This window comes from Prionailurus bengalensis, chromosome A1 (genome assembly GCF_016509475.1).
Source record: "Prionailurus bengalensis isolate Pbe53 chromosome A1, Fcat_Pben_1.1_paternal_pri, whole genome shotgun sequence".
NCBI lineage: Eukaryota > Metazoa > Chordata > Mammalia > Carnivora > Felidae > Prionailurus > Prionailurus bengalensis.
Window position 1 is genome coordinate 28,460,213 of NC_057343.1, and position 16,087 is coordinate 28,476,299.

At 36.4% G+C, this 16,087-nt stretch overlaps 1 protein-coding gene across 5 annotated transcripts in view; it reads right to left on the reverse strand.

Moving 5' to 3' along the window:
• Positions 1 to 16,087, reverse strand: part of DGKH (diacylglycerol kinase eta) — a 180,523-nt gene that overhangs the window by 39,458 nt on the left and 124,978 nt on the right. For all 5 annotated transcript variants that reach the window (XM_043579634.1, XM_043579643.1, XM_043579629.1 and 2 more), the window contains 4 exons: positions 9,109 to 9,208; positions 7,319 to 7,592; positions 6,415 to 6,537; positions 2,350 to 2,481 (listed from right to left, as the gene is read on the reverse strand). In XM_043579634.1, coding sequence (XP_043435569.1) covers positions 2,350 to 2,481; positions 6,415 to 6,537; positions 7,319 to 7,592; positions 9,109 to 9,208 — 629 coding nt within the window. The remainder of the gene's footprint in view (positions 1 to 2,349; positions 2,482 to 6,414; positions 6,538 to 7,318; positions 7,593 to 9,108; positions 9,209 to 16,087) is intronic.

Below are 16,087 nucleotides of genomic sequence, written 5' to 3' on the forward strand. Positions count from 1 at the left end.
AGGACAAATGTATATGAGGTAAACAAGATTAGGTATTCAGGGCGGAAACAACCCCCAATTTAGTACTTACAATAGCAGAAAGCTGCTTTCGCAGGAAGGAAGGACCAAATTAGGTAAACAGGTAAATAAGGCTAGAGACTGAAGCAGGGCAAAGTTGCCCAGAGGGCAACTAGCTAATTAGCAAAAGAAAGGTGCCTTGTTGACCCTGAGGTAGCATGCTCTGTCTTTCTTGTCCCCTAGACCAGTTTAGGTAAACAGAGGTGGTGCCTCATGTCTGCTATAAACAACCTTCTGCCCAACACCAGGATTTTGTTTTGTATTAACCCAAATCCCTAACCCCCGCATATCTTCAAAACCCCCTTTCCCTCATGCCCATGAGTTAATGTTCACGATTTCACTGTCTCTTTGTGCACACCCATCACCACGTTTGTAAGCCTTCTGATCCTAATAAAAACAGAACAAGGACCCTTACTCGGGGCTCTTGTCTTCTCCTGGACATCAGCTTCTCTCTCGCATTTTTAATTCTGCATCCCACTTTCTTGCTAGACAAGAAAGAACTCCAGACCCAGAGTCTACGACACAGTTTTAGTAGTTTGCATGCTTCTAGGAGGTTGTCCATTTCATTGAAGTTATCTAATTTATTGCCATGTAATGTTGATAGCATTCCCTTATTTATAATCCTTTCTATTTCTGTAAGGTTGTTAGTGATATCTTTCCTCTTTTATTCCTGATTTCGGTAATTTGAATCTTCTTTTATTTCCTTGGTCCCTCTAGATAAAGACTTGTCAATTTTGTTAAACTGTTCGCAGAACCAACTTCCTGGTTTCATTGATTTTCTGTATTGTTTTGTATTCTCTTTGTCATTTATTTACACTCCAATATTTCTTCCTTCCTTCCTAGTGATTGCTTTCAGTATGTTTGCTCTTCTTTTTCCAGTTTATTAAGGTGGAGAGTTAGGTTTTGAGATCTTTCTACCTCTTTAATATAGGCCTTTACAGCTATAAATTTCCCTCCAAACACTTCTTTAACTACATCAAGTAAGTTTTGGTATGGTGTATTTTTGTTTTCATTCATATCAAAGGATTTCAAAATTTTTCTTATGGTTTTTTTTTTTTTAATTTTTTTTTTCAACGTTTATTTATTTTTGGGACAGAGAGAGACAGAGCATGAACGGGGGAGGGGCAGAGAGAGAGGGAGACACAGAATCGGAAACAGGCTCCAGGCTCTGAGCCATCAGCCCAGAGCCTGACGCGGGGCTCAAACTCCGGGACCGCGAGATCGTGACCTGGCTGAAGTCGGACGCTTAACTGACTGCGCCACCCAGGCGCCCCACTTATGGTTTTTTTTTTACTTTAACCCACGTATTGCCACATTCCCAACATTTCCATCTGTTATGGATGTCTAATTTCATTCCATTGTGGCCAAAGATCATCCTTTGTATAATATCTCAATCTTTCTAAATTTATTGAAAGTTGTTTTATGGCTTCATATATGGTCTATCCTGGAGAATGTTCCATATGCACTAGACAATGTGCATTCTGTGGCTGTTATGTGGAGTGCATTGTAGACATTTGTTAAGTCTACTTGTTTTATGTGTTTTTCAGTTCTTCTTTTTCCTTGTTGATCTCTCTCTCTAGTTGTTCTATTCACTACTGAGAGTGGGATACTAAAGTCTCCAACTATTATTATTTTTGAATTGCAATTCACCTTTTAAAAGAGCATGTAGGTGAGACTGACTTTAAGGGTGTAATTTGGGATCCAATCTACCCTGAATAAATCTTGACAGTTCTCACTAGGTCAAACAACTGGAACTTAAGGAGACATCTGAGACATCTCTATTTTCCTCCTTCCCTGCTGTACAAGTTCTTTGGTTTTCACTAGCACTAACTGAATCCCGAGGTAAATTCATCTCATCAGAGCTGGCATAGATGCCTCAGATGTTCCAAAACGAAGCAATATTAGTAGTCTAAAAATGACTACAGAGAGACCTGTGGCTTACAACTAAAAGGAAAGCTGTGGAGATACTTAAGAGGTAGTAGAACATAGGATTAGATTTACCCAAGGTGCTTAATAAATGCAGATTCTTGAGCTCTATTCTAGATAAAATTTCTCAGGGCAGGGCCCCAAAACATATATTTTAATACTTCCAAGGTAATTCTTACACACACACACACACACACACACACACAAGTCTAAGGATCTAGAGTCTGGTTGATAAGAGTGACAAGAACATTCTCTCAAAGGGACATTTATCTTTCAGACCACATTTCAATAGTTCATGGAAGTGAATACTTAATACATTTTCACAGAAATACTTAAAAAAATACCATGTTTCAGAATCTATACTACCTGGGCAGATTATTCTGGTGTTGAGCACAGGCAGGTTTTCTTTGCTGGTTGCCACAGCTGGACCAGGGCCAGAGTCAGTTTGGGAACGACTTGCCCGGCCATCTGGAGACCGAGGTGCAGGTGCAGTTTTAACTGTTGGCAAAAAGTCCCAATTATAAAAAAGATAATGGTAAAGCTATTAAAGTAAGCAAGTCCTTATAAATTCAGGACATAAGATAGTTTAATGCATGTTGAAATCAATTAGCAGAACTGAGAATATTACATTGCATTTACCTATTCTTTTCCCTTTGTTTTCACTTTCTTGAGATTTACTGAACGGAGGGATTCTGCCACGGGTTTTGATCACTCATTTCAAACAGATGGAGATCAGTAGAACATAGACGCCTATCATAATTAAAGTTCAGTAATACTCATAATTTGAATGTGACCAACCCATAGTGTTTTATGTAGGTGATGAATCGTGGGAATCTACCCCCAAGACCAAGAGCACACTGTATACACACTGTATGTTAGCTAACTTGACAATAAATTATATATATATAAACAAAGATAAAAAGAAACTTTGAAGCCTGATGACTTTTGCAAATGGAACATATGTGTTATAATGTATACTACCAATGCATTCTTTTTGTCATAAATGTTGAGTGATCAGAATTAATTAATGTAGTTCCTACAGCTAATGTGCGAAACATGAATTAACATCGTCTTCTATACATGAAAGGAAGATGGTATTTTTTTTCAAATGAAACCGACATATGTTTCCTGCACTTCTCAATTAATTATAAATTCATAACAATGATTTACCCAGAACGGTTCTATCATATTCTTGTAAATGCTCAATACATTTAAAAAGTTATACCAAACCAGAATTTTTCTCAAAGTAAACAACAAAAAAGGAGATTTAATTCTGTCTAAACTGGGGTAATTTTTAATGGAGAGCAAATAGTATCTTTAACTCAATTAGGAGCTATTGGCAGGTGTTTTAAAAAAACCAGTAATCCTCAAACTCAATTTAAAAATACTTGAAAATTTAATTATCTTTACTCTCCCTAAGACTAATTACAAACTAACCATATTAATCTTACACTCTCTTCTGTCTCTTCAAAAACAGTCCAGTTGTACTAAAGAAAAGTAGCAGAACAGCTCACTTTTTTCTTTTTTTTGGACAGATGTGAGACCTGGGGCTAATTTCTAATAAAAACAATCTTTTGATATTCATCTCTGATCAAAAGCAGACAGCATCCTAGTGACTAAGATTGATGTAATATTGCAGGTAACTAAATTACTGTTTCATGGTTTTTCTTAAACATAACATCTCATTGATCATAGTAACATACTGTATTATACATTTCAGGCATATGAATTATTGCATAATTTAATAATATAATGAATGTTCTTAAAAAAATAACGATTATTTAATACAGAAATGCTTCAGTTGCTACTGACTCCCACTAAATTGGATTACTAGCTAGAAAACAAAATCAAATATTGCAACATTAAAGACTTGTGTAAATTTATGTCTATTTCAATATCAATATCTATAGTTGCATACCCATATGTTTCAGTTCTCTTTGCAGACTACAATGCAAGTGCTCAGTTCATGAGAATATAGTAAGATGGGGTGGTAGCTGGTTGGGAAACCAGCTACCATTTTACAGTGAGTGCTGAAAAACCAATCGTCCCAAGAGAGCCTTCCTTATCTTAGGGAAAATTGTCATGCAGCATATTGTAAGAATGCCATTTGCAGTCCTGCTTAAGTCAACTTCGTTAAGGGATGAAAACACACAAGTCAGCTTATTAAATTCTAGATGAAGTAAATTTGAGACGATACAATGAAGCTTCCAAAGATTTTGACAGGATGTAATGGTAGATCCAAATTGAAAAGATAAAAAGTTCAGAGGGATGAGCATAAACTACTATCATTAGATTAAAAAAAAATCACTTGCACAAAACAGGAGGAAAACAGGCTTATATGGCATTACTATAGAACACTCCATAACAAGAACTCTTAGGGAAGCCTTCGAAAACCAAAATTGCCCAGAATGTGTAGTGTATGGCTAGCGGTGTGCTATTATCTGGAGGGCTGCATTCAAAATGGGGCATCATTGGGGCGCCTGGGTGGCGCAGTTGGTTAAGCGTCCGACTTCAGCCAGGTCACGATCTTGCGGTCCGTGAGTTCGAGCCCCGCGTCAGGCTCTGGGCTGATGGCTCGGAGCCTGGAGCCTGTTTCCGGTTCTGTGTCTCCCTCTCTCTCTGCCCCTCCCCCGTTCATGCTCTGTCTCTCTCTGTCCCCAAAATAAATAAACGTTGAAAAAAAAATTTTTTTTAACAAAATGGGGCATCATATTGACCAATTGAGTGCAACCAGAAAAACAAAAAAGTTTGAAATCAAGTTAAAAATTGGTAAAAGAATTAGGAGATAATATGGAAAAGAAGATATAAGGGGTAGAAGAGGATATGATGCCATGAAAGCTGTTTTCAAAGGTCTGCCACATGGTAGAGTTATCTTCAATACTGTGAGGTAATGTATAGGAAATTGTTTTTAACTATTCATAAAGCACCACACAAACGCTAGCAGTTGTTGCTATTAACATTATCACACATAAAACTCCGTTAGTTAGTGTGATCATGGGTAGATATTTAAGAAGAAAATATAAAGCTGAATATAGAGAAAAGCTTTCTAACAATTGAGAGCTGATGTTAAGAATGGGATGTATTGAAAGTGAGTGGTGGGGCATCTGGCTGGTTCAGATGGGAGAGCTTGGGACTCTTGATCTTGAGGTCATGAGTTCAAGCCCCACGCTGGGTGTAGAGATTACTTAAAAAAAAAATACAATATTAAGAAAAAAACAAAAGAAAGTGAGTGGCCATCTGTCAAGAGGGTTATAAAGTATGTCTGTGTTGGATTATATGCTGCGACAGGGACCGTTAAGGTCCCCACAGTCTAAGGTTATAGAGTTGAGTCATGTGCTGAAATAGGTACATGTAAAGTCTAAAAGGGCTAAGGTTGTAGAATATGTATGCATTGGTTGCATGCCAGACATGTGAGGTCTAATTTCAAAGTTGTTAAGAGTTTCACATATAATTAAGGAGAATTCTTTGGAAGTTAATGTAATTAGTAGCAACGGCAGTGGCAGGAATAGCACTGGTAATAGTGATAATGACTGCAAACACTCTTTCAGAGCACTATGTACCTGACTCTATTCTAGGCACTCTACATATCTTGACTTCCTCAACCTTCACAACAGGTAGGCATGTCATTATCCGCATTTCACAAACGAGGAAACCACAGAGAAATGAAGCAATCTGCCCAAGTGCATATGTAATGAAAATAAAGCAAAAGCTTAATGAACGCAGTTCTGATTTAATAGTGTTGACTTTTCATTAGTATTATGTGATTACTTTCATATTACTTCTCAGCTTCATTAATACTTTAATTTCTGCTTTGTTTTATTCTACTAAATTAACAGCTATTCCTTTATACAATCTGAAATATTAAAAATATAAATTCATCTTTGAACTTCAACAGGCAACTACATATTAATTTCCTGGAAAAAATAATTTTAGTAGACATAGGGTTGTAACTAGATGTCCAGTGATTTTAGAGATTAATTTAGCAATAGGAAATTCGCAAACCATCCGAGCTGATCAGTGGAATTCAAGGGACCGCTAAACTACTGAAATGCCAAATTCCGTGCCTGTGGGACCTACTGCTTTCACAGAATTCTCAAATGCATCTGTAGGCTAAAAACAGGTTAAAATCTGTTGATTTAGGTGTTTCTTCCTTTTTTCTTCAGGAAAATGAAGATATTTAGCTATGGTTGGTCCCAGAATCCTTAGTTCATTATGATGATCTCCAGATTATCTGATAAAAAAGGGATGTGACTACTTGACAATACTCTGAATGTTACCTTTATTATTTTACTATTCACGAATATCTAAGCTTTAACTTTTGAAAAGCCTTGTTAAAATTAAAATACAAAGTTTATTACAAACCGATAAGCCTTTTGAAAAGTAAAAGCAGAATTACATTTTATTGAATTCCAAAATAATTAGTTTTCTTACCAGTTGAAGGCTCTTTTGCACCATCATCTTTAGATTCTTCTTTAGATTCATCTGTTTCTGTGCTATCATTATCGAATGACTGGCTAACTGGTTCACAAGGGTGAACACTCTGTTCATCCAGAACTTTAAGTAGTAGGGGAGAAATATGTTTGGACAAGTAAAAGTAAAATCCATAAATATTAATGTATGCTTAAAAAGGAAAATGAAACATAAACCAAAAGAAATTCCATATTCACAAATTAACGCTAGTTGATAAGTTTGGGGTGATGTCTCTAAGTACTAGAGATTATACAATTAAATATTTAAAATTGTAAAAGTTATATTTTTACCAGAAGAAAAAAATAAAAAATTTGAGAATGAAATACAAGTCCAACTACAAGTTATAACCTATAAAAGGGATTTCAATATTAATTTTTAATTAAAGTTAACTTTAGTCCACTATTCAAATTCTAAGAGAGGTATATACATTATATTAATACAAAAAATTAAAATATAGGTGGAGCTTTTACAAACTCTTTAAAAAACAACGTAAACATTCAGGAAACAAATTTAAGAAAGTATTTTCAAAGTAGTTTACAGGACTGATTTTCTTTGAGAACTCAACAGATTCTAATGACAGAAGATATTTAAAATTTTATAATTATTACTTAATTTTCAATATTTCCAGTGTACTTTATCTCTGAGATGTTACTTTATTTAACATCTTTAACATATTTAACAATAAATATGCTGATCCTTACTACTAAAACAAGAGAGGGGATAAATTTCATTCTAATGGCCCTATCTTCTGTCTTGCCTGAAAATTTTCTATGTGTGTATAGCCTGACCAGTGTGAAAATTCCATTGTGCTTGCAATATAAGAATGCTGCTAACTTCTTCAAAAGCTAATTTCGTTCATGTGTACCTTTGCCGGCTTCTTCAATGACTTGCCTCACTGCTTTCTTTAAACTGTTTGCCCGCAACATTATTTCGTTTGGTCTCACAGCTTTCTGGGAGGAAGGTTTTGCAGGGTCATCGGTGAGTTGTTCTTTGTTTTCACACAAAGATTCTTCACTGGAAGATTCCACGGTATCTTCTTCTACAATGAGAGAGCTGATGCCTGGGAGAACGGGGGCAGCCTGGGAATCTGTGTGTAAAGCTTGAAGCAGTTGTTCAAGCTTTTCATTTAGGACTGAACACTAAGAAAACAAAAATACACTAATGAATCTCCATTTGGTGGGAATGGAAAATGATAGTTTAAGTGAATGGCTTCTGATTTTAGAGGAAAGATGCCTATATTAATATTTACCATTAATAGGCCATCTATTATAAATCATACTTTAGATAGTTTATGGACTAAGTAATCTATCATTTTTAAAAGAAGTACAATTATGTGAATTTTTACATGCACGTCCAGAATATTCCAATTCTACCATCTTTATACAACTATTTTCCCTTAAAAGAAAGTCTCTATTATCTTTATATAGTTGTTTTTTCTTAAAAGAACAAACACATTAAAGTGACACATTACGCAGAAAATTTACACGTTACACAGAAAATTTATGCATTATAGAGAATATTGCATAAACTTTTTAAAGTAATCAATGTATGGTACTGTTTTGAGCATCACAAATTGCAGGTCTGGCTGAGCCTTGGTAAGCTCTCCTTCAAAGCTTTGGTTTTAAAAGGAGTGAAGGGCACCTAAGGGATTAATGGCTCAAAAAAAGAGCAAAAAAGGAAAATGCACAATGATAAAGAAGTAAAAGAAGATGGAGAAAGAAAAACCAGCTCTCGGACCTTGTTTCTGTCTGCTTCTCTTAGAATGACTATGGGTAAAGAAATATTTAGGACTGAAGCTGTTGATGTGACTGCCTAATTAACCTTTTATTCCACAAAAGTTCCAGTTCCTTCCACCTCCATTTATTGGCCTTTGATGTCATGCTAACAAAAGGTTACAGTGGAAATAGTTAACAGAAAAAAGTGTGGCTACAGAGGCCTTTCTGAAGCTCTCCACAGAGTAGAAAAACAAGAAGAAAAGAGGCTGAAAATGTCAAATGTATGTTTACTTCCATTTCTTTTCCTTTCACTCAGTTAAACCACCATCGACAGCATGAATCTGGAGGAGACCATTCCTTTTCAAGCCCAAGAACCTTTTGTAAGAACTCCCTGTCATGAACATATGAGAGCAAAGAGAGTAGCTTTTAAGTTTCTTATGTTAGCCTCAGAAAGCTCATAAAGGGGGAAAAAATCTATAAAGAAAAAGGCAAAGCAAGAAACAGAACCCTGAAAGGGACCAAGGGCCATACTGTCTGGGGAACCTAAGGAATGGCGCTAAGATGGACGGACAGAGCCTGACGCCCAGTTTGCCTGGAAATGGAAAGCCATTCCTCTCTCTGCACTGGAACACCAGTGGCTCTGCATCTCCCACCTGTGACCCGACTACTGTGCATTTCTCCTTCAAGATGTCAATCAGTGGGAAAAGGGAGTTGAGTTATAAAATTCGTGTTGTCAGATGGTCTTCAGTAATGCAGTTTTCCTACCAGATAACCATAAAATAGAATATGTTTTAATCCCTTACATCTGATTCAAAAGGACTTTTTCTCTTGATTTAAGATGTTTTGGTAAGAAAGCCACTTAATCAATCTAGCTGTAAAACACCGTTCAATGCCAGCATTGTTAGTCAAAACTTTCACGCTCTAAAGGTGACCTGCTTACTTTATTGGCCACAGCATCAGCTGCAACAGCATTTTCCAACGTTTTTTCGTATGCCTTCTCTACTTTGGCAACAAAGTCCTTTACAGTTTCACATAGGATCCTTTGAGGAAAAGAAATGGTGAAATTCAGTAAACCCAGTAGGCTGATTTGGTTTGATTGACAAACATTTTAAAAACAAGCACAATTAGGTAAACTATACCTAAAACAAGCACAATTAGGTCAAAATATAGGGACCATTTGTATAAAAAACCCATACTCTATCTGCTGTGTAACACGTACTATAGAAGTTCAAGACATTCTAAGTGATAAACGGAAATGTACATGAATAAACTTTGCTTTATATAATTTAACTAACAGTCCTTTTAAGGTTATAATAAGTCCTTCTCAAATATTTAAATTAAATTCTTGAGAGGAGCATTTGTAAAAAAATTTTTTTTTTTAACGTTTATTTTATTTTGGAGACAGAGAGAGACAGAGCATGAACGGGGGAGGGTCAGAGAGAGGGGGAGACACAGAATCCGAAACAGGCTCCAGGCTCTGAGCTGTCAGCACAGAGCCCGACGTGGGGCTCAAACTCACAGACCGCGAGATCATGACCTGAGCCGAAGTCAGCCGCTTAACCGACTGAGCCACCCAGGCGCCCCTTGAGAGGAGCATTTGTAGATCCCATCTACAAATTTAAAGCATTATCTCCAGCATCTTATATATTTTCATAACAGAACTTGCAATATTGAAAAAACAAGGATAGTTTGTCACTTAAATTTGTCACTGTCACTCTAATGTTCATTATCTGGGTATCTTGAAAGTATATTGTTCCTAAAGAGGAAAGAGATTGTGTAGCCAACCTGCCACTTGGATTGAGTTATATTTTCTGCAAATCTATTTCCTTAAGGTGACCAGTATAGTCATAGGCAAGACTAATTTAATTTAGATTTTGTTAGTGTCAACAACATATGCTTTACTTGTTCCTTTTACATAAATTTGGTTTCTTTGCAATAGAAATAGATTAGGAAAAAATAATCTGAAACCCCAACACTGACGAAAATCTGTCTTTCAAAAGTCTTTGGGACTGGTGTTGAAACAATCCAACAGAATGGTATGTGACCAGCTTTTTGTAGCATGGGCTTAGTGAGTCTGAAAACAAAATCAGAATTGTTTTAAAACAATTATATTTCTCTTTATTATGGATACAATTTAGGAATTTGAAGGAAAAAACAAGCAGGTTCCAGCAATTATTTTTTTCTATTATCCTCACAATTTTCTCTGGTATGTGAGTGATATAATGATTAAGTTTCCAGATATTTAAGTGTTATGAAATCAAGCCATTCAATAGATAGAGTACACACACACACTCCAAACGTTCACATTTATTATCTAAGAAATAAATGAATTATTCCTAACAATTTAACAATTTAACAATTTTTATTTTCTTTGTTGTTTTTTGGCAACCATCTCTAGATTTCACTCGGACAAAAAGTAGTATTTCCTAACCTTCAACCTTTCTGTTGGCTTTTTCAAAAATTTTTAAATCTTATTTATTGTTTATTTTCTTAATGTTTACTTATTTATTTTTGAGAGAGAGAGGCAGAGTGTGAGTGGGGGAGGAACAGAACGAGAGGGAGACACAGAATCCAAAGCAGGGTCCAGGCTCTGAGCTGGCAGCACAGAGCCCAACGCGGGGCTTGAACCCATGAACCATGAGATCATGACCTGAGCTGAAGTCGGACACTTAACTGACTGAGCCACCCAGGCGCCCCTCTGTTGGCTTTTTAAAATCACAATTCTCCAGAGACTCTAGCTTACTATTTATTAGAGATGCATTCATGTGCTCCACCTCAAGGTTTGTCCTCTTTGTTCATGTATAGCACTTTTATAGAACTTGTTGAAATATTAAAGTGAGGCTATCGTGAAAGTTTTTCTATGAAGTTTACTGAAAGTTTCTCTAAGATGTCCCACCTCTAAGAAGAGGAGACACGGACAGTTTCCCCTCTTTACAGAACTCCAAAATAGACCTTTTCTTTGCTATTGTTACAACACTGCCCTGATATAATTTTCTGTCAGAATTTGTGAAATTGCATATGCCATAACATTATCATAACTACTTTTGCTGGCATTTTCCTAATTCTTAGGGACAGAGCCTGTTGGCCCATCGGCCTAGGAATGCAAGGGGCAACAAAGGTACCATGTTGTTGAGGCAGATGGAGGCTGGAGGGGAGAGTACGATTCTGTGTTAGAGAATACTTGCCATGGAAGTTGTGGGGAAAATTAGAAGAAATGGTCTATCTTAGGATCCAGTAAGTTTCATATTCCAGAAGATATAAAATACGTACACTCGGGAGAAATGAACTAACTTTTTACTACACCTAAATAGTGACTGTAGAATTCTTAAAATTGAAATAAAACGTACACTAGTATGATTTCAAAATCATACTACCTGGGAACTTGCAAACTGGAGAAAAGCAATTTAAAGACGTATTTACTGTAGGGGTACCTGTGTGGCCCAGTTGGTTAAGCATCCAACTCTTGATTTCAGCTCAGGTCATGATCACCCTGTTTGTGGGTCCAAGCTCTGGATTAGACTCTGCACTGAAGGCACAGAGCCTACTTGGGATCCTCTCTCTTTTTCTCTCTCTCGCTCTCTCTTTCTCTCCCCCTCTCTCAATGTCCCTCTCCACTTGCTCTCTCTCTCTCAAAATGAATAAAAAAATAAATAAATGTATTTACTATAATAACGTAAAAGACATTCTCCAACTGATACAGTTTCTACTTTAATGCATAGACTTCCAGAAAACAGGTTCAAAAATCAAATAAATGAAAGTGGAACATGGATTTTCTCATAGGGTTATAAATATTTTTAATCCCTAATTATATTTTAAATTAATGTTAGTAATAACTTTGACAAGCTACTTCCAAGCATTTTATTTCTTTAGTTTTGTTCTCTTCCTTCCAAGTTGAACACAAATATGTAGTTGATTTTGCACCAAATATTCAGTTGGAGCCAACCATAGTCCACATTTAGCATGCTTGATGATTTCCACCATGATCTCAATCAGATTGTATTCATGGCATCTATACTTTTCATCACTAGTAGCAGTATCTTCATTTATCAATTTTTCACTTATTTTTTTTTTAATTTTTTTTTCAACGTTCATCTATTTTTGGGACAGAGAGAGACAGAGCATGAACGGGGGAGGGGCAGAGAGAGGGAGACACAGAATCGGAAACAGGCTCCAGGCTCTGAGCCATCAGCCCAGAGCCTGACGCGGGTCTCGAACTCACAGACCGCGAGATCGTGACCTGGCTGAAGTCGGACGCTTAACCGACTACACCACCCAGGCGCCCCTCACTTATTTTTTTAATAGTGGCAAATAACAATAAAACATGCAAACACTACATGCAGAAAAATATGGTAATGGTGCCCAAACAGATGTGTATATTGGCAGGCAGGTATCATCTGAAAAATTCATTTTCCATCTGATATAAAAAAGTTCCAATCAGAAATTAAAGATGATTTTCAAATATCAATGCATAATATATAAAAAAAAACCATTACCTCTCTGTGCTCTGAGGAAAGATTGTAATAACTACATATCTTATCTCATCTATTTAATGGGGGAGAGGAGCTAGCCTAAATTATCTCTAAGATAGATTCCAAATCTAAAATCCTATGGTTCTAGGGGCATCTGGATGGCTTAGTCGTTTAAGTGTCCGACTTCAGCTCAGGTCTGATCTCACCGTTCTTGAGTTCTAGCCCCATATCAGGCTCTGTGCTGACAGCTCAGAGCCTGGAACCTGCTTCTGATTCAGTGTCTCCCTCTTTCTCTGCCCCTCCCCCACTCGCACTCTGTGTCTCTCTCAAAAATAAATAAACATTAAAAAATATAAATAAAATAAAATTCTATGGTTCTATGGCAATAGTTCCAATCTTACTATTTTTTTCTGGCCAGCGATCCCATATTCTAAGAAGTTTTATCCTCAGAACAACTTGCATTTACTTAATAACTTTGCTTTGTATTTTTATTAATAAATGACATCTATAATTGCTAGCTAATGCTTCTGATTCTCAGAAGGTAACTCATGTTTACAAAATTTCAAAATCAAAGAAATGTTGACATTATGTTGGTTAGTTCATAGTAACTACGTTAGTTAACCTACATATCAGCTATGCTAATGGAATATAGCATTTCCATAGTATTTTCAGCATTTAAAAAATAGTTAAAACAGCTTAGTCTGCTGGGAATTACTATTTTATAAAACAAGGTTAAACATGCACAAGGAGGTTAAAACATTCTTCCTGAATATTATATCATTTAACAAGTAACTAGCATTATCAAAGGAAGGGAATTATTTATGTCATCTAGGTGGTGGTTACAAGAATGTGTATGTGTTGAGGTGCCTGGGTGGCTCAGTCGGTTAAGTGTCCGACTTTGGCTCAGGTCATGATCTCACGGTCTGTGAGTTCGAGCCCCGCGTCAGGCTCTGTGCTGACAGCTCAGAGCCTGGAGCCTGTTTCAGATTCTGTGTCTCCCTCTCTCTCTGCCCCTCCCCTGTTCACGCTCTGTCTCTCTCTGTCTCAAAAATAAATAAACGTTAAAAAAAAAAAGAATGTGAATGTGTGTGTGTATTCTTTTCTCTCATCACTTAAGTTATACCTTTATGATTTGGGTACTTTACCGTGTATATGTCATGCCTTGATAACAATTTATTTTACCTTATTTTATTTTTATTTACTTTATTTAACTTTTATTTAATTTAAATTTAATTTAATTTAATTTTATTTTATTTATTTATTTTTTTTAAATTTTTTTTTTTTTCAACGTTTATTTATTTTTGGGACAGAGAGAGACAGAGCATGAACGGGGGAGGGGCAGAGAGAGAGGGAGACACAGAATCAGAAACAGGCTCCAGGCTCTGAGCCATCAGCCCAGAGCCCGATGCGGGGCTCGAACTCACGGACCGCGAGATCGTGACCTGGCTGAAGTCGGACGCTTAACCGACTGCGCCACCCAGGCGCCCCTAATTTTATTTTAGAGAGAGAAAGTGAGAGTGAGTGAACATGACTGGGGGAGTGGGGCAGAGAAAGAGAAAGAATCTTAAGCAGGCTCCATACTCAGCATGGAGGCTGACACAGGGCTCGATTCCATGACCATGAGATCATGACCTGAGCCAAAATCAAGAGTTGGATGCTTAACTGACTGAGCCACCCAGGTGCCTCGAAAAAAAAAAAAAAATTTTTTTTTAAGCAGGGAGAACTATTTTATACTTTACAAGTCTTTTTTTTTCTTTCTTTTTTTTTTTTTTAACATTTATTCATTTTTGAAAGGCAGAGAGAGACAGAGCGCGAATGGGGGAGGGGCAGACACAGAAACAGAAGCAGGCTCCAGGCTCTGAGCCATCAGCACAGAGCCCGACGCGGGGCTCCAACTCACGACGCGGGGCTCCAACTCACAGACCGCGAGATCATGACCAGAGCCGAAGTAGGCCAATTAACCGACTGAGCCACCCAGGCGCCCCTATACTTTACAAGTCTTAAAGGGACATATAACCCAAATGCAATAATTGAACCTTGTTTGGTTCTTGACTTGAATAAAACAACTGTTTAAAAAAAAAACTTTGAGATAATTAGGGCAAATGGAATACGGATCGAGATGGTCTTAGAGAATTATTACTAATTTTATTAGACTTTTTAATAAGATTATTAGGTATATATACTGAAACTAGAATAAAAGGATTTCTGGGATTTGCTTAGAGATACTGTAGCATGGAAAAGTGGAAGTGGATGACAAAATTTTGATAGACACTGAAGCTGTGTGATGGGTATGGTGGGAAACCATTTTACTAGTCTCTCTACTTTTATGTATGTTTGAAAATGTTCATAACAAAAATTAAATTTAAAATATACTATATTAATGGTACAAATTTACTACATTTTGTCCTTTCTTTTCAGTCTTAAATATTTTTATGGCAAATCCCATAACATTTTAATCTGGGGTTATAAAGGCAAGACAGCTGGGCAGTATGGGAGCACACAGGAGTGACAAGAGGGGACCAGGGTTGGAATAGAATCTGCTTAGAGGCAAACGAAGGTCAGAGAGAAATCCAAAGCTAAAGTTAATAATAGTGGAGCCTAGACAAAGAGCCAGGCCAAGGTCAAAGAAAAATTTGAATGTAATTGATTAAAACATGAGATGATGATACCATAATTTAATATAGCACTCCGGAGTTTATAAGCTCTATATTTATTTTATTACTCAACTTAAATCTCCTAGCAGTTCCATGAGAGAGGAAGGACATTCCTACACTTGATAAAACAGACCTGGGCCACAAAGCTACTAAATGGTTGAATCTCAGCTAGGACCTCAGATTTACTTCTACTTGGCCCAATACTGTGACTTTCAAACTGTGTTTTTCAATACTGTGTTTTTCAAACTGTTTTCCAGAAAGACTTCAAGGATTTTGCAAATACTTGATTCAAATTTCACTTAGAAATATAGGATATATATATTTTTTTACATGCTCAAATAATCATTAGAAATATGACAGACAAGTAATATGTTGGCTTTCACTTTAGAATTCACAGTTTTTTTGGGAAAATCTTAGACTATATTTGATGCAGTTTTCAGCTATTTCTGTATTTTATTTTGGTTACATGTTAGTAAGGAAATTGTCTTCAATAATCAAAATAAAATACAGAAATAATTAGAAACTGCATCAAATAAAAAATTATAACTGTTATCTATAATCTCATTGCTTAATTTTTCTCACAAATGGCTAACAATTTAATCTTGTCCAATTTATTAATGACAACAAAATAGATTTTTAATTATTTAAATATTAGAATTCTACATAACATTTTGTTTAAAAGAAGACAAGGTTATAAGCCAATTATATCTCAGTTAAGAAACATATCAAATGTATGGGGCGCCTGGGTGGCTCAGTCGGTTGAGCGTCTGACTTCGGCTCAGGTCACGATCTCGCG